Source organism: Oncorhynchus mykiss, chromosome 18 (assembly GCF_057628025.1).
Source record: "Oncorhynchus mykiss isolate SJ-2025 chromosome 18, ASM5762802v1, whole genome shotgun sequence".
NCBI lineage: Eukaryota > Metazoa > Chordata > Actinopteri > Salmoniformes > Salmonidae > Oncorhynchus > Oncorhynchus mykiss.
Genome location: NC_143039.1, coordinates 62324867 through 62346948, shown reverse-complemented (window position 1 = coordinate 62346948; position 22082 = coordinate 62324867). Strand labels below are relative to the sequence as shown.

Below are 22082 nucleotides of genomic sequence, written 5' to 3'. Positions count from 1 at the left end.
TGGTCAATCCTCAAGTACCGGGTGGACAAACAAAACCCCACAAATTCTGACAAACTCAAAGCATTGATTATGCAAGAATGGGCTGCCAGGATGTGGCCCAGAAGTTAATTGACAGCATGCCAGGGCAGATTGCAGAGGTCTAGAAAAAGGGTCAACACTGCAAGTATTGACTCTGCATCAACTTCATGTAATTGTCAATAAAAGCCTGACACTTATGAAATGCTTGTAATTATACTTCAGTATTCCATAGTAATATCTGACAAAAATATCTTGACACTGAAGCAGCAAACTTTGTGGAAATTAATATTTGTGTCATTCTGAAAACTTTTGGCCATGACTGTACCTAACTTGTAGCAGCCAATGTTATTTATCATCCATTTATCATTATAACAGTGCATGTCTTGACTGAGCTAGCAACCTATAGCTAGCTAAGCTAATTGAGGAAACGCTGCGCTTTCTCCCCAAACCCATTCAGATAAAACAGCTTACCTGTTGGTTGCTCGTTGTAGCCTACTCATCATTTCGCAAACTTTTAATTACATAATTCTATTCCTTCTTGCATTAGTGAATTTGCGCTCCACTTGCTACACATTGAGCCACTTTGATTGGCCAACAAACAACCTACACGTGAAGGCTACCAAACTTCTTATGGGGCATATCATAATAATGATATTGAAAAGTTGTTTTATTAAATTAATCATTTGAAATATAATGGTAAATCCTTGTACGCAACATGGATGTTTACATTTTATTTAGAAAAAGCCTTTGTGAAAAATAGGCCTATTTTTTTGCCAACATTTATACTCACAAGTACTTGAATACTAACGTCAGTTCGTATATTCGAATAACCGTGCACATCCCTACTATCTAGCTAAATAGGATGACAAAGACCTTGCACTATAGGGAGCACAGGGATGACGTTAGATGGTTGGCTGCTACTTCCTGAACAGAGATAAAATGACCAAGGAATTAAAAATGAAACTGATATTTTATTATTTCAGAGTAATTTCCTTTTTCTATTGACATCTACCGAATGTGGAACTGAGAAGACAATGGAATGTTTTCGGCAATTGAACGTTCACTATTTTGGGCTTTGGAATCTCCATTAAAAAGCTATAAAATAATTCTCATGTCATTATTTCATAACTCATTTAATGTTTTAAATGATCTAATCCAACCTCAAAATGCACCAATCGCTCAACATTAAACCCCACACAACCTCAAATCCAGAGCAGAGTAGAACTCACCATAGCCACAGCATCACTGGCCAGCACGGTGCCAGCATCCATAACGGTGTAGTAAGCTATATTAGTCAGAATGTAGATCACTGTGACGATGGGCATGGAGATCCCTATTGCCAATGGGAGGTTCCTGGTAGGAATGGATAAAAAAATTGATAGAACGCTTTATAAAAATACAAGGACAAACTTTGTGGGGAGAGAGAAACCTTGACAGGAACCAGACGGCCAGTGCCGGGCATACGTTCCTTGTCTATATATAACAAGAGTCAGACTAAGACGGGTCAAGAGAGAACTGGCAGTGCAGGGCTGGTGGAACATAGGAACAGTACCACCCAACCCTATGCCATACCGGGGTATACAGTAGCGCTATTTCTTTCCAAAATTAAAAATAAATATAAACATCATGACAGATTGCCTCACCTCTTCGGGTTCTTGATCTCCTCAGTGATGAAGTTGAGTGCGTCCCAGCCCGAGTAGGAGTAGAGCGCAGCGTACAGAGCCAGGGCCATGTCCCCAGGGTTCACTTTAGAATCCTTAAACAAATCCTCAAAGTTCTGCGTCTGGCCTACAGACAGAGGCCAGGGATCACATAATGAATTAGATATAATAGATTAAATAATTGAGTTAAATATCATAGCTCTTTTCCTAGTTTTCAATGCTCTTTACATTGTAAGGGGGACTCACCTCATCCACTACCAACTTAAAAAAACTCACACTCACACCTGGTCAGCAAGTGAAGCTCTATCATGAATAGGCCAGCACACTGACATTAGGGACAGGTGGGTTGTGTCCCTAGCCAGATGCCGTACTGTACCTTGTCCCAGCTTGATCATCCCAGCAATGATGATGACAATGAGGGCCAGGACCTTGGCTACTGTAGAGACCACCTGGAGAATGGCCCCCCACTTCACCTTCATACAGTTCACACACGTCAGGAGACCTAGAGTGGGAGAGGAGGAAGAAGAATGTAGCAGACCACTCTGCAAGCAACTCCAAAGCAAGTGTTTCAAACCAGGGTTGGTTCAGGTAAATTCCATTTCAAACTGATGTAAACCAATGGCTTAGGAACGATTCATATCAGAATTCTTCACTTGCGGGATCGTCTGAGACCAGACACCCAGACAGTTGATGAAACTGAGGAGTATTTCTATCTGTAATAAAGCCCTTTTTGTGGGGAATAACATTTTCTGATTGGCTAAGCCTGGCTGGGCATAAATGGGACTCATACCATCCAAAAAGTTATACCTTTGACTCATCGATCCATAAAACATCCTTTCAAGAGTATTGATGATCATCCAGGTGTTTTTTGGCAAGCTTGAGTCAACTTTTTGGATGAGATGGGTCCCATTATGTCTGGAGAAAACCAAACACTAGAAAGAACCTCATACCAACAGTCAAGCATGGTTGTGGTAGTCTGATGGTTTGGGGATTCTTTGCTGCCTCAGGACCTGGGCAACTTGCCTTAATAGAAGGAACCATGAATTCTGCTCTGTATAAGATAATTCTACAGGAGAATGTTAGGTCCTCCGTCTGAGCTGAAGCTGGGGTGCAGCTGGATCATGCAGCAAGACAATGGTCCAAAACACACAATCAAGTCTACATGAAAATGTATAAAAAGCAATGCTTTTTCCTAATCCCAATTGAGATGTTGTGGCAGGCCTTGAAAAGAGCAGTTCATGCTTGAAAACCCAAATGTCACTGAGTTATAGCAGTTCTGCATACAAGAGTGGGCCAAAATTACAACACAGTGATGTGAGAGACTGATCAACAACTACAGGACACATTTGGTTGCAGTCATCCAGTCACTGCAGTTAAAGGTGGCACAACCAGTTATTGAGTGTAAGGGGGCAATTACTTTTTCACACAGGGGAATTGGGTGTTGCATAACTTTGTTGAATAAATTAAAAAAGTATAAATGTTTTGTTATTTGTAAACTCAAGTTCCCTTTATCTAATATTAGGTTTTGGTTTAGGAGCTGATAACGATTTTTTTTTTTTTTTTTTAGAAAATCAGAAAGGGGGTATATACATTTTCACAGCACTGTAGTTTGAATAGCGATCCTTATTTTGTCTTCATAAACTGGGTGGTTTGAGCCCTGAATGCTGATTGTAAAATGGCGCCGGAAGAAATGGCAGCAGATTTACAGGCGCCCAACCAATTGTGCTATTATGTTTTTTTTTCGTGTTATTTGTAACTTATTTTGTACATAATGTTTCTGCAACCGTATTTTACAGCAAAAAGAGCTTCTGGATGTCAGGACAGCGATCACTCACCTCGGATTAGACAAATAATTTTTCTTCAACAAACAAGACATTCTCCAAACACCCCACAGAGCCAACATCCACGTTATTTGCAAGAGGAAGCGACGCAGGTACAGAGGACAAAGAGCCGGATGCCTGGTCAGGACCCGGAGAAGGCGACTGGGAAAGCTGCCGTTACCGTCAATACTACTCGCCAACGTACAATCATTGGACAATAAACTAGACGAGATACGATCACGAATATCCTACCAACAGGACATCAAAAACTGTAATATCCTATGTTTCACGGAATCGTGGCTGAATGACGACCTGGATATTCAGCTAGCGGGATACACGCTGCACCGGAAGGATAGAACAGCACACGAGGGGGGGGGCGGTCTGTGCATATTTGTAAACAGCTGGTGCATGAAATCTAAGGAAATCTCTAGATTTTGCTTGCCTGAAGTAGAGTATATTGTCATAAATTGCAGGCCACACTACTTGCCTAGAGTTTTCAGCTATACTTTTCGTGGCTGTTTATTTACCACCACAGACACATGATGGCACTAAGACCGCACTCAGTCAACTGTATAAGGAAATAAGCAAACAGGAAACCACTCAACCAGAGGCGGCGCTCCTAGTGGCAGGAGACTTTAATGCAGGGAAACTTAAATCAGTTCTACCAAATTACCATCAACATGTTAAATGTGCAACCAGAGGGGAAAAAATGTCTAGATCACCTGTACTCCACACAAAGACGTGTACAAAGCTCTCCCTCCATTTGGTAAATCCGACCACAACTCTATCCTCCTGACTCCTGCTTACAAGCGAAAATTAAAGTAGGAAGCACCAGTGACTCGGTCTATAGGAAAGTGGTCAGATGAAGCAGATGCTAAACTACAGGACTGTTTTGCTATCACAGACTGGAGCATGTTCTGGGATTCTTCGATGGCATTGAGGAGTACACCACATCAGTCACTGGCTTTATCAATAAGTGCATCGAGGATGTCATCCCCACAGTGACTGTACGTACATACCCCAACCAGAAGCCATGGATTACATGCAACATTCGCACTGACCTAGAAGGTAGAGCTGCCGCATTCAAGGTGCAGGACTCTAACCTGGAAGCTTACAAGAAATCCTGCTATGCCCTGCGACGAACCATCAAACAGGCAAAGCGTCAATACAGGGCTAAAATTGAATCATACTACACAGGCTCAGATGCTTGTCTTATGTCTTACCTCCCTCTGCAACTGGATCCTGGACTTCCTGACGGGCAGCCCCCAGGTGGCCAGGGTAGGTAGCAACACATCTGCCACACTGATCCTCAACACTGGAGCTCCCCAGGGGTGCGTGCTCAGTCCCCTCCTGTACTCCCTGTTCACTCGCGACTGCATGGCCAGGCATGACTCCAACACCATCATTAAGTATGCAGATGACAGTGGTAGGCCTGATCACCGACAACAACGACACAGCCTATAGGGAGGAAGTCAGAGACCTGGCCGGGTAGTGCCAGAATAACAACCTATCCCTCAACGTAACCAAGACTAAGGAGATTATTGTGGACTACAGGAAAAGGAGGACCGAGCACGCCCCCTTTCTCATCGACAGGGTTGTAGAGTGGAGCAGGTTGAGAGCTTCAAGTTCCTTGGTGTCCACATCAACAACAAACTAGAATGGTCCAAACACACCAAGACAGTCGTGAAGAGGGCACGACAAAGCCACTTCCCCCCCAGGAAACTAAAAAGATTTGGCATGGGTCCTGAGATCCTCAAAAGGTTCTACAGCTGCAACATCGAGAGCATCCTGACTGGTTGCAACATTGCCTGGTACGGCAACTGCTCGGCCTCTGACTGCAAGGCACTACAGAAGGTAGTGCGTACCGCCCAGTACATCACTGGGGCTAAGCTGCCTGCCATCCAGGAACTCTACACCAGGCAGTGTCAGAGGAAGGCCCTAAAAATTGTCAGAGACCCCAGCCATAGACTGTTCTCTCTACTACCGCATGGCAAGTGGTACCGGAGTGCCAAGTCTAGGACAAAAAGGCTTCTCAACAGTTTTTACCCCCCAAGCCATAAGACTCCTGAACAGGTAACCAAATGGTTACCCGGACTATTTGCATTGTGTGCCTCCCCTCTTAAGCTGCTTCCACTCTCTGTTTATCATATATGCATAGTCACTTTAACTATACATTCATGTACATACTACCTCAATTGGGCCGACCAACCAGTGCTCCCGCACATTGGCTAACTGGGTTATCTGCATGGTGTCCCAACCACCACTCACTCTTTTACGCTACTGCTACTCTCTGTTCATCATATATGCATAGTTAACCATACCTACATGTACATACCTCAATCAGCCTGACTAACCAGTGTCTATGTAGCCTCGCTACTGTATATAGCCCGTCTTTTTACTGTTGTTTTATTTCTTTACTTACAGTGCCTTGCGAAAGTATTCGGCCCCCTTGAACTTTGCGACCTTTTGCCACATTTCAGGCTTCAAACATAAAGATATAAAACTGTATTTTTTTTGTGAAGAATCAACAACAAGTGGGACACAATCATGAAGTGGAACGACATTTATTGGATATTTCAAACTTTTTTAACAAATCAAAAACTGAAAAATTGGGCGTGCAAAATTATTCAGCCCCCTTAAGTTAATACTTTGTAGCGCCACCTTTTGCTGCGATTACAGCAGTAAGTCGCTTGGGGTATGTCTCTATCAGTTTTGCACATCGAGAGACTGAAATTTTTTCCCATTCCTCCTTGCAAAACAGCTCGAGCTCAGTGAGGTTGGATGGAGAGCATTTGTGAACAGCAGTTTTCAGTTCTTTCCACAGATTCTCGATTGGATTCAGGTCTGGACTTTGACTTGGCCATTCTAACACCTGGATATGTTTATTTTTGAACCATTCCATTGTAGATTTTGCTTTATGTTTTGGATCATTGTCTTGTTGGAAGACAAATCTCCATCCCAGTCTCAGGTCTTTTGCAGACTCCATCAGGTTTTCTTCCAGAATGGTCCTGTATTTGGCTCCATCCATCTTCCCATCAATTTTAACCATCTTCCCTGTCCCTGCTGAAGAAAAGCACCAAACCATGATGCTGCCACCACCATGTTTGACAGTGGGGATGGTGTGTTCAGGGTGATGAGCTGTGTTGCTTTTACGCCAAACATAATGTTTTGCATTGTTGCCAAATTTTGGTTTCATCTGACCAGAGCACCTTCTTCCACATGTTTGGTGTGTCTCCCAGGTGGCTTGTGGCAAACTTTAAACGACACTTTTTATGGATATCTTTAAGAAATGGCTTTCTTCTTGCCACTCTTCCATAAAGGCCAGATTTGTGCAATATACGACTGATTGTTGTCCTATGGACAGAGTCTCCCACCTCAGCTGTAAATCTCTGCAGTTCATCCAGAGTGATCATGGGCCTCTTGGCTGCATCTCTGATCAGTCTTCTCCTTGTATGAGCTGAAAGTTTAGAGGGACGGCCAGGTCTTGGTAGATTTGCAGTGGTCTGATACTCCTTCCATTTCAATATTATCGCTTGCACAGTGCTCCTTGGGATGTTTTAAGCTTGGGAAATCTTTTTGTATCCAAATCCGGCTTTAAACTTCTTCACAACAGTATCTCGGACCTGCCTGGTGTGTTCCTTGTTCTTCATGATGCTCTCTGCGCTTTTAACGGACCTCTGAGACTATCACAGTGCAGGTGCATTTATACGGAGACTTGATTACACACAGGTGGATTGTATTTATCATCATTAGGTCAATTGGCATTTAGGTCAACATTGGATCATTCAGAGATCCTCACTGAACTTCTGGAGAGAGTTTGCTGCACTGAAAGTAAAGGGGCTGAATAGTTTTGCACGCCCAATTTTTCAGTTTTTGATTTGTTAAAAAAGTTTGAAATATCCAATAAATGTCGTTCCACTTCATGATTGTGTCCCACGTGTTGTTGATTCTTCACAAAAAAATACAGTTTTATATCTTTATGTTTGAAGCCTGAAATGTGGCAAAAGGTCGCAAAGTTCAAGGGGGCCGAATACTTTCGCAAGGCACTGTAACTATTGTTCACCTAATACCTTTTTTGCACTATTGGTTCGAGCCTGTAAGTAAGCATTTCACTGTAAGGTCTACCTACACCTGTTGTATTCGGCGCACGTGACAAATAAACTTTGATTTGATTGGCTGACCGCCGTGGTATATGAGATTGTATATCACGGGTATGACAAAACATTTATTTTTACTGCTTCAATTACGTTGGTAACCAGTTTACAATAGCAATAAGGCACCTCAAGGGTTTGTGATATATCTCTAAAATACCACGGCTAACGGCTGTGTCCAGGCACTCCACGTTGCATCGTGCATGGTAACAGCCCTAAGCCATAGTACATTGGCCATTTACCACACCCCCTCGGTCCTTATTATTTAACTATACTAATGGTACTTAGAGTGCTAATAGCTGCTAACACATGAAGCAGGAATGTGGCTTAGGCCACATCACACCCAAGGCTAACAGAAGGATCGTGCAAACTGAAAAGTTGCAAATCTTATGTTGAAGAGAGTTCAAAATGTTGGATTTTGATTTGTTTTTTTTTTTTGATTTTTTTTTTGAAGAGTTAGATCTTACTACACATTTTATTTTTTTAAGAGACAACCTCTGGTAATAGATTATCTATATACACACACAACTGCTAAATCATTGGAATCATTGGTTTCAACAAGGACCTAATGTTGCTAGTCAGTGTGTTTCTGCTTCAGGGAGAATTTCTACAATGGCGTCACACAACAACCAAATGCTTCCATGACATGTTTGTGTTCTGTTGTCATGGCCTATGGCATTTATGTACATCAAGCTCTGCGTTTTGGCAACATGGATTCCTTAGCATTTAGTGGAACAATTATACCTACATCTTTTCAGAAACATGAGTAGCATACACTGTTAGTTGCAATATTAAAATGACATTTAAAATCCCCCACAAATAACTGAGCAGATTCTCAGTTAGCTACTAAGATGTTACCAGGTTGCTTCCGCATAGACCTTGGCCTCCTACACTAACCAGAGAATCAGCATTCCTTTACTCACTCGTATTTCATGAAGGAACGTGTGAGAATGTCTCCCCAGACCCATAAAGAGAACAAGCATTTACAGTTGGCCTAATTCCTGAGGGGATTCAACTAAATGCCAAGTCAGGCTGTTCTTTTATTACAGATCCCTCTGACTCAACATAACCCCTTTTGAGGCTTCTACACATTTGTCTGACAAAGCACACTTTTTTTTTTTTACCTTGGAGTGGCTCAGCTCCAACTGAAAAACACACACACACTCACATTCATTTCCCCCTGGCAACTGCAGAGCTGACACAGGATGAGAGAAACAAACAGCAGGACTGAGGAAAAACAAAGAGAACACAAGTGCACTTTAAAGCTAGACCCAGTTGAGACCCAGTTGAGACCCAGTTATATAATTTGTATTCATGCAATATCACACTGTCTCAGAGACAAAAAAATCCCCAGGGAAGACAATGTCAAGAAACCCAGGCAGAGTTCTTTAGTGGCAGCTGGGCCAGCCACCCTTTGATCAGTCAGTATCAGACAGCTGATGTTCTCGTTTGCGTGTAGCCAACAAGCATGTAGGCTACTCTACTCTAAGTGGGATCAGCTTTGGACGTTAAGGCAGTCAAATGGAATTCTAATTTACAATTAAAGGCAGCAATAAAGGCAGCCTACATTTGTCTTATGTGATATTTTGATTAATACCCCTTAGAGCTACCCCCCTACTTTGTGCAATTTCTGCCTGAAGACATACCCAAATCTAACAGCCTGTAGCCCAGGCACAGAACCAAGGATATGCATATTCTTGGCACCATTTGAAAGAACTGAAGTTTGTGAATTGAATGTAGGAGAATAACACAATAGACCTGGTTTAGATAAAACAATGAAAAAAACATACGTTTTTATTTTTATATTATCATCTTTAGCATGAACAAGATAAAACATACATTCAGATAGGATGATGGGGACAATTTCAGTGAAAAATATAAGAGGGCAACAGTACTTGTGCAAAGTTTCAGAATGATAACTTCCAAAATGTGTGCTACATGACATTTATCATGAAGTCACCCAGGTGTCCCACACAAGTATAACTTTATACAAAATACCAAAATGGTATTTATATCTATTTATATAGCCCCAGCCTAAAACCCCAAACAGCAAGCAATGCAGGTGTAGAAGCACGGTGGCTAGGAAAAACTCCCTAGAAAGGCAAAAACCTAGGAAGAAACCTAGAGAGGGACCAGGCTGAGGGGTGGCCAGTCCTCTTCTGGCTGTGCCGGGTGGAGATCACAGTGGTTGTAGAGGGTGCAACAGGACAGCACCTCAGAGTAAAAATGAACAGTTTAGGGTTCCATAGCCACAGGTAGAACAGTTGAAACTGGAACAGCAGCAAGACCGGGTGGACTGGGGACAGCAAGGAGTCATCATGGCAGGTAGTCCTGAAGCATGGTCCAAGGGCTCAGGTCCTCCGAGAGAAAGAGCAGACTTAAATTCACACAAGACACCGGATAAGACAGGAAAAGTACTCCAGATAACATACTGACCCTAGCCCCCACCCACTTTGCCATATAACCCCACCAACTTTGCCAAAACTCTAGACAATATTCTGCTGCTGATGCCAGACCAGTCTCTTTCTGATGTAAAGCAGAGGGCCACTGAGCATGTGATGGGAGACTTCATCTTGCAAACACAGCAACGCCTCCATGCTGTTCCCTTTTGGCCCTTAGGCACATCCATGCCTGCACAAATATATTTGGGCAGATGAACACTTGTGGCAGGAGCAGAAGGGACAGGGCTTGGTGCAGTGGTGCTGTAGCCAGCAAGCTCCTTGATGCTCCCTCTAATGTAGACTGATTGGAGGAAGCATGCTGGCTGTGTTGAGATGTATGGGTTTGCATTCTACACTAATAATATAAATAAATATAAATATATATATATATATATATATAAAAATAAAGGGAAACTTAAACACCACAACGTAACTCCAAGTCAATCACACTTCTGTGAACTCAAACTGTCCACTTAGGAAGCAACACTGATTGACAATACATTTCACATGCTGTTGTGCAAATGGAATAGACAACAGGTGGAAATAGGCAATTAGCAAGACACCCCCAATAAAGGAGTGGTTCTGCAGGTGGTGACCACAGACCACTTCTCAGTTCCTATGCTTCCTGGCTGATGTTTTGGTCACTTTTGAATGCTGGCGGTGCTTTCACTCTAGTGGTAGCATGAGACGGAGTCTACAACCCACACAAGTGGCTCAGGTAGTGCAGCTCATCCAGGATGGCACATCAATGCGAGCTGTGGCAAGAAGGTTTGCTGTGTCTGTCAGCGTAGTGTCCAGAGCATGGAGGCGCTACCAGGAGACAGGCCAGTACATCAGGAGATGTGGAGGAGGCCGTAGGAGGGCAACAACCCAGCAGCAGGACCGCTACCTCCGCCTTTGTGCAAGGAGGAGCAGGAGGAGCACTGCCAGAGCCCTGCAAAATGTCCTCCAGCAGGCCACAAATGTGCATGTGTCTGCTCAAACGGTCAGAAACAGACTCCATGAGGGTGGTATGAGGGCCCGACGTCCACAGGTGGGGGTTGTGCTTACAGCCCAACACCGTGCAGGACATTTGGCACCAGAGAACACCAAGATTGGCAAATTCTGTGCTCTTCACAGATGAAAGCAGGTTCACACTGAGCACGTGACAGACGTCTGGAGACGCCGTGGAGAACGTTCTGCTGCCTCCAACATCCTCCAGCATGACCAGTTTGGCGGTGGGTCAGTATTTCTTTGGGGGGCCACACAGCCCTCCATGTGCTCGCCAGAGGTAGCCTGACTGCCATTAGGTACCGAGATGAGATCCTCAGACCCCTTGTGAGACCATATGCTGGTGCGGTTGGCCCTGGGTTCCTCCTAATGCAAGACAATGCTAGACCTCATGTGGCTGGAGTGTGTCAGCAGTTCCTGCAAGAGGAAGGCATTGATGCTATGGACTGGCCCGTCCGTTCCCCAGACCTGATTCCAATTGAGCACATCTGGGACATCATGTCTCGCTCCATCCACCAACGCCACGTTGCACCACAGACTGTCCAGGAGTTGGCGGATGCTTTAGTCCAGGTCTGGGAGGAGATCCCTCAGGAGACCATCCACAACCTCATCAGGAGCATGCCCGGGCGTTGTAGGGAGGTCATACAGGCACGTGGAGGCCACACACACTACTGAGCCTCATTTTGACTTGTTTTAAGGACATTAGGACACTTGTTTTAGGACACTTGTTTTAAGGACATCAAAGTTGGATCAGCCTGTAGTGTGGTTTTCCACTTTAATTTTGAGTGTGACTCAAAACTATTGATAATGTTTGTGTGATTTTGTTGTCAGCACATTCAACTATGTAAAGAAAAAAAGTATTTAATAAGAATATTTCATTCATTCAGAGCTAGGATGTGTTATTTTAGTGCTCCTTTATTTTTTTGAGCAGCATATACATACATACATACATACATACATAACATACATACATACATATACACACAGACATAGGCTATGGTCGTTCTCATACAAACCCTCACAATGACTAGCTAACGTGTACTTTACCCATTTTATTACATCTTTATATGTTGCAAATAAAATGTAAAAACAATCACATAATATTTAATATTAATTTCAAACAACGGCATTAGCATGAGAGCAACTTACCAGTCCAAAACAATGTCCTCTCCGTTCAAAAAAAAATATGCTTCAGTTTCAGAATCAAAGCTATGGGAGCTAATGAGTCTTCAAAAAGCAGATCTGTCTCACTTCCACGATCAATTTCCTCTAATTGTTTCTACATTCGTATATATCTAGTCTTAGAAATAGCTTTCCTAGACTTATTCGCCATGATGTTGAATAAATAAACAGCTGAAGATGCAAGTCACCGAAATACTGCTGTGCGTAATAAGCGTCGCTCCTTCACGGTTGAATTGGCAATGGCGAAAGAACGGTCCTTACGCCAGCGTTCAATGGAAAGGTTTGTCTTACAACAAAGAACCATGGGATATTGCAGTTTACCTCTGCTCATTGGCTATCTACCCAGCTAGATTTCAAGACGATCAGTGGTCATTGGGTTAAAATACAGTCAATCAACGAGACAGTGGTCATATAATTGGTGCACAATGGGCTTGTCTTCCAATTGGTTTTTCCGGGTCAATACGTCCCGCAAAATGACCCATCAAGTTTGGTTGTGTTACAAACAAACAGTTGATTGCAAGGAAACCAAACATGACTGGATAAAGTCAGGGAAAGTCTGTCTATTTTCCGTTGAAAATTGAATGACACAAAATTCAACAAGATAAGCGTTCACAAAATGTTTCGTGTTAGGCTATAAAAAATGGATTTAACTGAACCAAAGACCATTCATTGTGTAACAATGAGCCTTGGGATTGCAACCAGAGCAAGATCTTCAAAGGTAAACGATTTATTTCAATGCAATCTGTGATTTTGTTACGCAAGTGCTGGTTGAATAAGTAGTTTGATATGGGGGTCTATGCTCAGATAATCGAAGCGTATTCTTTCGCAATAAATCTTTTTTTAAATATGACAACGCAGTTGGATTAGCAAGATTCTAGGCTTTTGAAGCATGTGAGACACTTGTATTTTAAGGAATGCTTAATATGACTATTTGTGGCGAACACCGTATGTTGTCGAATTCAAACCCGCATCCGGGATGGGTAGTTCAGAGAGGTTATTAATTAAAAGACAAAAAAATTAAATTAAACAATACTACATTACTTCCTATTAGCAATACATTTATTGTTTGACAAACATGAGCATGCTCATCGGTTTCTGTTTCGTTGGTGTAATTTTAGCAGGAAACTAATATTTTGGCTGGTAAATTTTCCATCTAACTGCCAGTGGCTATTGGACCAAAAATACAATTTTAGGCCCTGGTTATGACATGAATTTGTCCGGGATGCTGGCCTTCTAGGCAGAGTTCCTCTGTTCAATGTCTGTTCTTTTGCCCATCTTCATCTTTTATTGGCCAGTCTGAGATAAGGCTTTTTCTTTGCAACTCTGCCTAGAAGGCCAGCATCCCGGAGTCACCTCTTCACTGTTGACGTTGAGACTGGCGTTCTGCAGGTACTATTTAATGAAGCTGCCAGTTGAGGACTTGTGAGGCGTCTGTTTCTCAAACGAATGTACTTGTCCTCTTGCTCAGTTGTGCACCAGGGCCTCCCACTCCTCTTTCTATTCTGGTTAGAACCCGTTTGCACTGTTCTGTGAAGGGAATAGTACACAGCGTTGTACAAGAGCTTCAGTCTCTTGGCAATTTCTCACATGGAATAGCCTTCATTTCTCAGAACAAGAATATACTGACGAGTTTGAAAAGAAAGTCTTAATCGAACCCACAAATGCTCATGCTCCAGATACTCAACTAGTCTAAAGCGGGACAGATTTATTGCTCCTTTAAATCAGGACAACAGTTTTCAGCTGTGCTAACATAATTGCAAAAGGGTTTTCTAATGATCAATTAGCCATTTAAAAATTATAAACTTGGATTAGCTAACACAATGTGCCGTTGGAACACAGGAGTGATGGTTGCTAATAATGGGCCTCTGTACGCCTATGCAGATATTCCATAAAATTACATTTAAAAAAGCCTTTTCCAGCTACAATAGTCATTGACAACATTACCAATGTCTACCCAGTATTTCTGATCAATTTGATGTTATTTTAATGGACAAAAAAACATGCTTTTCTTTTAAAAAAACAAGGACATTTCTAAGTGACCCCAAACTTTTCAACGGTAGTGTATATACATACATACCAGTTAGAGAGAATCAAAAGTAAAATGGCATGGGGCCACCATTTATTTTGTTATGTTTGAGTCACGGCATAAGGCATCGCAAAATGTGTATAACTGCAGAAAATCGCTTAAAACCCTAAATGTTGTCTGCGACAAAGAGGACCTCTAAAATGTTCCTTCAGCAACTGCGATATTGGCCAAGCCCACTTCGACACCCCCGCCACGACCACCTGCGTTCAGCAGGGCACACCATAGAACGACACTTTATAAAAGTCCAGGTAGTATCTCCTTATTTCAAAACAAGCAGAGGGAGGAAAAGTGAGCTCAGCTTATCTTACTGATGATGGCTGCTGCTATGAGTTTCACAGCATCGTAGGGGGCTGAGCATGTGGGGTAGAAGGGCTGCACCAGGTAGTTGGAGAAGGTGAGTGCTATGACAGCCTGGCCTGCTGGCTCCACGATCATCAGGGACGACCACAGCCTGATAATTAAAAATAAGAAATTAATGAGGATATAAATAGAGAGCTTTTCTAGATACTCGAAGCACTTTACGTAAAGGTCTCTTTTGCAATATAGTTTTTCAATGAGACCAACCTGTAAAAAAAATGTTTTTAAGTGGAATCTCACCTAATGAAAGCCGCGAAGCCACCAAAGGACTCCAGGATGTAGGCATAGCTGGCCCCAGACTTGCGGATGGTGGTTCCCAGCTCGGCGTAGCACAGGGCCCCGAAAACAGAGAAGACCCCGCCGATGGCCCACACCACCAGAGACAGGCCGAAGGAGCCTGTGTAGAAGAGCACCCCTTTGGGGGAGATGAAGATGCCTGAGCCGATCATGCTTCCCACAATGAGGCAGACCCCTTGGAGCAGGGAGATTTCCTGCTTCATACGCATGGAGCCAGTCAAAATGGTGTCTGTGTCTTTCTCAGCCCCCATGGTGATGGTTCGGGGAGGGTATGAATAAGGTGGAGGGTTGAGGCAGAGACCAGGGTGGAGGGATTGAGGACAGAAAGATAGAGTGGAGACAAGAACAAAGTAGAGGGTGAAGGACTGGAGACCGGTGCAGGACTGGAGACCGGGGTAGAAGGATGGAGACGGGTGGAAGCAGCACGTCACTAAACAAGGCCACTGTCAGAGGCTCTCAGCTGATGGTCATCAATGTTCTTGATCAGCTGTACTCTTGACAAGAATGCTGTAGGGAAATAAGGACAACTGTTAGCACAGGATGAAAGACAACATAACTTGCTGTGTGAGACCATTAGGCTTCAGGCAATGACTCCTTGTATTAGGTAACTGAAATGTAGCATTTGAGGGATAGAATCCAAAAGAAACTGGAAAAACTAGCTAGTCCTACAAGCTGGAATTCTCAAAGATGCAGCTGATTACAAACCTACTTACAGGTACAATGTGGTAGCAAGTCTAGAGTTTCTCTACAGAGTCTCTGAGCCACAAGCCGTAGTGGAGGAGGAGTTGAAGAAGGATGTGTTTCTGGGTAACGGATAGCGTGGAAAAGTGCTAATGAATGCTACAGCAAGGTCTTGTGACCAACTGTTTTTCCACTAACAGGCGCAGTTTCCGATCACATATTTTCCTCCCTCGAGTTGAAATAAACTTGTCTGGGATTCAAGTCGCTGTTTACTCAAGCGCAACCTCTAACAAAGAAAAAAAACAAGGACAAGGAGTGAATCAGAGTTCAAATGCCTCCTGTTACCATGGGAGAATTTCACCAACTAGAACATCGTCAAAGTGAACGTAGAACAGCCCACACACTTTGCATTCCATAACAGTAAGGCTAGATAGATGCTCATTAAAATTCACTAATGGTGTACTAGAGCTTGATATAGCCTAGCTGAATATCTAAGGCAACAATGCTGTCAGTAGGAGAGATGCATCTTTCAAATGATCTGCCCCCGATATAAAGTGCGCCGCACGTAACAGTTGGCAATACATAGAGAAGTTAAATGAGAAGATGAAATGCAAACTTTGAGGTGGAACTGAGCTACAGTGGCAGTAAATGTGCAATGCTGAAAGGGAGGCAGCAGGAGAATCAGCACTTTACTCGGAGTAAATAGCTCTCCTCCTGGGCAGTGTTGCTGTGTGAGGTGAGATATAGGATTCTTATTTATTTGTGCGCACAAAGAAATACAAATCCTATATCCAACCTCACGCAGCAACACAGTAAAGTGCGGATATATTCATTTTTGGAGGCGCTGCGCACAGGCATAAACTTGGGTCTAATTTACTATAAAGTCTACAAAGTGAGACTATGTCCTCGTGTTTGACTTTTCATATAGTATTGTTCACAAGCTCTGATGTTTTTCAACGTTAGTTTGGAGTCTGCTGCTTTAAATGATAGTGTAGCGACGCCCGAGTCAGCTCACTCATCTCACGGCCCGTTACCACGGTAACCTCCAGCCTTTATATTTTGGTTAAAAGACAAGTTAAAAAATGTTTTATTAGATTTAGAAATATACCACACTACTTAATAATACATTTTTTGTTGTAGAAACATTACAAAGCATGAGCATGTTTTTTAAATGCAATTATGACGAAAAATATATAATTTTGGCTGGCAGAAAATCTGATTGGCTGGTAGACTTCCCCCCCCCCACTCTACCTGCCACAGTGGCTGGTGGAACAAAAAGTCAATTTTAGGCACTGGTATTGCGATTAAATACTGCGATTTTATTGCAGTTTGACGTTCGGGAACATATTGCTCACGATATGTCTGCTGCAGAGAGACAAGAGCATAAAAAATGTGTTTTGATCAGTCATGGAAATAAAAGTGCTGAAAACATAAGCTACAGGATGAAAAATACTTTAGAGCAGGTACAATTTCTCGAGGCAAGCCGAAGTCTACGGCCTATCGTCAGTATTGGTCAACAGTAGGGGACTCTTCAATTAAGTGTTTGTCATTCAACGACATACGATTAAGTTTAAGCACATTTTTTCGCTTGAGAAATACGGCACCAAACATATTTGATAGATGTGAAATTGCGCGACTAAGACCTCCTCTGCAAAAACTTCAAAATTAACGAGAGATTTCTTGATTTTATCTTAGTTTGATTCTTGCTATTTTGTGTAAGTTTTACTGTATGTTGTTACTACAGTTAAGGTAATGTAAGGTAATGTCTTTTTACGTGAGTAGGTGAGGCACAGACGTTCGCGTCGCTTAGCTGAGTTCCGCTAAGAGCAAACCAAACCTAGTGTACCGTCGCCTTAATGCTGCGTCTGTTTGTAATGCCCCTCTCTGTGTTTGTAATGCTTCTATTTGTAAAGATACTTGTGTGTTTAATGCAGTCTCTCGGTTTCTAATGCCTGTCTCTGGCAGAAGCGTCCTCTACTTTACTAGCTAGTTCCTCTCATATCCATGAACAGGAATATAATAGGGAGTCAGAGGGACCACAGCCATGCAGACAAGTCTATTAGATTCCAGTGGTACCTGGTCTGGTGGTCTGTGTATGTTCTGGGAAATACACTGTCTTCAATTAAAAGTATTCGGGATTCCTGGCAATAACAGCCTAGAGGCTCATAACATAATCACAGCTTTAACTAAAAGATATCAGGGTGCCATGTGAGAATTAGTTTTCCACTCATGCGTGTGTGTCAACATCAGCTTGTAGCAAGTGATGCAACATCTAGATCACAATGAAGTTATTCTACCTGCTTGAAAGTCAAATGTCACAACCCATATCATGTTCGAATTAATTTAATCTACATTACAGTGTTCAACATTTTGCTAGTCAGATTAATCAGGCTGTAATACAAAATGTATTGGTATAAACAACATGAAATAAATGCCTGATAAAATTACATTTAAGGTTAATCGAGCATGCTTTTGCGGTACAGTTGCTAGCGCGCCGGACCTCGGGCTCGAAGGTCAAGGGTTCGAGACCTGGCTTCCCTGCCTGTTATATATGTATAGCTTGCTAAACTAGCTAGCAAATATAACTACTGGCACCTAAAGAACTCCCAACAATGATCAACTTAGACAATAACACATATTTGCCAGGTAGTTTGAGTAAATACAAAAAAAGCATGAGTGTTTACCAATCTTGAACCCTTTCCAACAGACGCAGTTCAATCCAGTGACGTTTAGCTCGCTCTCTACTGTAACTAGCAAGTTTGAACCAGCTGGCTAGTTTAACATCTTAACTAGATCAATTTAGTTAAGAAGTGAAATCAAATTCTCTTTAAAAAAAATACCTTACCTTGAAATATTCCATGAGACTAGAACCCCATGTGCAAAATTACTCAACAATGGCTGTTTGACTATCGTTGACTGCATCTTCTACCGCGTTCAACTACTAGATTGAACTAGGAAATTTAGAAGTTTCGGACTTGCTAACTGGTTGTAATTATACACGTGCCGCGTTCAACGAATCAGCAAATCGAAATGGAGTTTCCTTGTTCTAAATAGTACATAAAGGCTGCATCGTCACTTGCTAGTGAAGCTTGTCGCATGTTCCCGCCCTCCTTCTCTTGGGTGAGGTACTAATAATGATGCTAATGCCCTGTGATGAAATTGTGGTTAGGATGAGTTTGAAGCATCTATTTAAAGTCAGGTTGAAGTTAGTTGTTGAGGTGAGTTAGGATTAAATACGATTGTATTTAAACCTTTATTACTAAAAACTAACCAGGAGACTGAGGGGTGCTTATCTAGCTGAGCACCTTGATCTCCTGTTCTGTGAGCTGGGAAACCTGTGTGCCTGACAGTGATCTGAACACTCCTGATAATTGCAATTGCAAAAGATTAGTTCACAATCTCACTGGATGATAGTGTGTGAGCCAGGTGTGTGTGAAGTGCATCTATTTCAGTTTCCCTAAATGACCATCTGATACTCATTCACCCATTCCTAAAGAGATCCATTATAGTCAATCAGTTACTCTGGGGTGTCAGGTGGCTGGGTCCTCATGATTATTTTGTTGATTATTTACCCCAAATAGTAGTGCCTTAGCCCCTGTTATCTATAGAAACACCATACCTTTTCCATAAATAGTCCCCACAAGTACTTGTCCAGTGGTGTCTGTGCTATTGATCTCAGTGATCAGTGTCCTATATTTCATATATGTAGTAGCGATACCAAGCAGATTAACATTGATCCTCATATAATTATAAAGAGACATTTAAATCTATTTTCCCCACAAACCTTTGTTCATGATATGTACAATATTACTCTGACGTCTCTATCAGCAGCATGCCTGACCCTGAATTAGAGCTAGAATTGTTCTCATCTATTTTAATCTCCCTGGCAGACAAACACACTCCCTTTAAATGCATTAGAGGAAAAAACAGAAAAAAAAAAAAAAAACACAAGTCCTTGGTTCTGTATAGAACTTCAGATCTTTTAACGCATAAGAAACCAGGTCTGGGCCAAGGCTAGAAAAACTGGCTCTGTAGATGATTGGCGGCTTTTCAGTCAATTGAGAAATTGATGCTCTTCCTCAATCAAGAAAGCTAAGCTACTTTCTAAGTTATATCAAATCAAATCAAAGTTTATTTGTCACGTGCGTCGAATACAACAGGCAGACCTTACAGTGAAATGCTTACTTACAGGCTCTAACCAATAGTGCCAGAAAAAAAAGGTGTGTGTGTGTGTGTGTGTGTGTGTGTGTGTGTGTGTGTGTGTGTGTGTGTGTGTGTGTGTGTGTGTGTGTGTGTGTGTGTGTGTGTAGGTAAGTAAGAAATAAAACAACAGTAAAAAGACATTTGAAAATAACAGGAGCAAGGCTATATACAGACGCCAGTTAGTCAGGCTTATTGAAGTAGTATGTACATGTAGGTATGGTTAAAGTGACTATGCATATATGATGAACAGAGAGTAGCAGTAGCGTAAAAAGAGAGGTTGGCGGGTGGTGGGACACAATGCAGATAGCCCGGATAGCCAATGTGCGGGAGCACTGGTTGGTCGGCCCAATTGAGGTAGTATGTACATGAATGTATAGTTAAAGTGACTATGCATATATGATAAACAGAGAGTAGCAGCAGCATAAAAGAGGGGTTGGGGGACACACACACAATGCAAATAGTCCAGGTAAACATTTGATTACCTGTTCAGGAGTCTTATGGCTTGGGGGTAAAAACTGTTGAGAAGCCTTTTTGTCCTAGACTTGGCACTCCGGTACCACTTGCCATGCGGTAGTAGAAAGAACAGTCTATGGCTGGGGTCTCTGACAATTTTTAGTTCCTTCCTCTGACACCGCCTGGTGTAGAGGTCCTGAATGGCAGGCACCTTTGCCCCAGTGATGTACTGGGCGGTACGCACTACCCTCTGAAGTGCCTTGCGGTCGGAGGCCGAGCAATTGCCGTACCAGGCAGTGATGCAACCGGTCAGGATGCTCTCGATGTTGCAGCTGTAGAACCTTTTGAGGATCTCAGGACCCATGCCAAATCTTTTTAGTTTCCTGGGGGGAAGTGGCTTTGTCGTGCCCTCTTCATGACTGTCTTGGTGTGTTTGGACCATTCTAGTTTGTTGTTGATGTGGCCACCAAAGAACTTGAAACTCTCAACCTGCTCCACTACAGCCAGGTCGATGAGAATGGGGGCGTGCTCGGTGCTCCTTTTCCTGTAGTCAACAATCACCTCCTTAGTCTTGGTTACGTTGAGGGATAGGTTGTTATTCTGGCACCACCCGGCCAGGTCTCTGAGCTCCTCCCTATAGGCTGTCTCGTCGTTGTCAGTGATCAGGCCTACCACTGTTGTGTCGTCTGCAAACTTAATGATGGTGTTGGAGTCATGCCTGGCCATGCAGTCATGGGTGAACAGGGAGTACAGGAGGGGACTGAGCACGCACCCCTGGGGAGCTCCAGTGGTGAGGATCAGTGTGGCAGATGTGTTGCTACCTACCCTGACCACCTGGGGGTGGCCTGTCAGGAAGTCCAGGATTCAGTTGCAGAGGGAGGTGTTTAGTCCCAGGTTCCTTAGTGATGAGCTTTGAGGGTACTATGGTGTTGGATGCTGAGCTGTAGTCAACGAATAGCATTCTCACATAAGTGTTCCTTTTGTCCAGGTGAGAAAGGGCAGTGTGGAGTGCAATTGAGATTGCATCATCTGTGGATCTGTTTGGGCGGTATGCAAATTTGAGTGGGTCTAGGGTTTCTGGGATAATGGTGTTGATGTGAGCCATTACCAGCCTTTGAAAGCACTTCATGGCTACGAATAGCATTCTCACATAAGTGTTTATTTTGTCCAGGTGAGAAAGGGCAGTGTGGAGTGCAATAGAGATTGCATCATCTGTGGATCTGTTTGGGCGGTATGCAAATTGGAGTGGGTCTAGGGTTTCTGGGATAATGGTGTTGATGTGAGCCATTACCAGACTTTGAAAGCACTTCATGGCTACGGACGTGAGTGCTACGGGTCATTTAGGCAGGTTTCCTTTGTGTTCTTGGGCACAGGGACTATGGTGGTCTGCTTGAAACATGTTGGTAATACAGACTCAATCAGGGACAAGTTGAAAATGTCAGTGAAGACACCTGCCAGTTGGTCAGCACATGCCAGGAGCACACATCCTGGTAATCCGTCTGGCCCCGCAGCCTTGTGTATGTTGACCTGTTTAAAGGTCTTACTCACGTCAGCTACGGAGAGTGTGATCACACAATCGTCCGGAACAGCTGATGCTCTCATGTATGCCTCAGTGTTGCTTGCCTCGAAGCGAGCATAGAAGTGATTTAGCTCGTCTGGTAGGATCGTGTCACTGGGCAGCTCTCGGCTGTGCTTCCTTTTGTAGTCTGTAATAGTTTGCAAGCCCTGCCACATCCGACGAG

At 43.0% G+C, this 22082-nt stretch overlaps 1 protein-coding gene across 1 annotated transcript in view; it reads right to left on the bottom strand.

Moving 5' to 3' along the window:
- The window catches only part of LOC110496550 (Y+L amino acid transporter 2), a 32581-nt gene extending 13758 nt beyond the window's left edge, over positions 1 to 18823 (bottom strand). Inside the window, exons 1-6 of the mRNA XM_021572516.3 lie at positions 18530 to 18823; positions 14947 to 15510; positions 14658 to 14800; positions 2056 to 2181; positions 1662 to 1806; positions 1248 to 1371 (exon numbers count right to left, since the gene is read on the bottom strand). Of these exons, the coding sequence (XP_021428191.3) occupies positions 1248 to 1371; positions 1662 to 1806; positions 2056 to 2181; positions 14658 to 14800; positions 14947 to 15254 (846 nt within the window). The 5' untranslated portion in view covers positions 15255 to 15510; positions 18530 to 18823. The remainder of the gene's footprint in view (positions 1 to 1247; positions 1372 to 1661; positions 1807 to 2055; positions 2182 to 14657; positions 14801 to 14946; positions 15511 to 18529) is intronic.
- Between the last annotated feature and the right edge of the window lie 3259 nt (positions 18824 to 22082).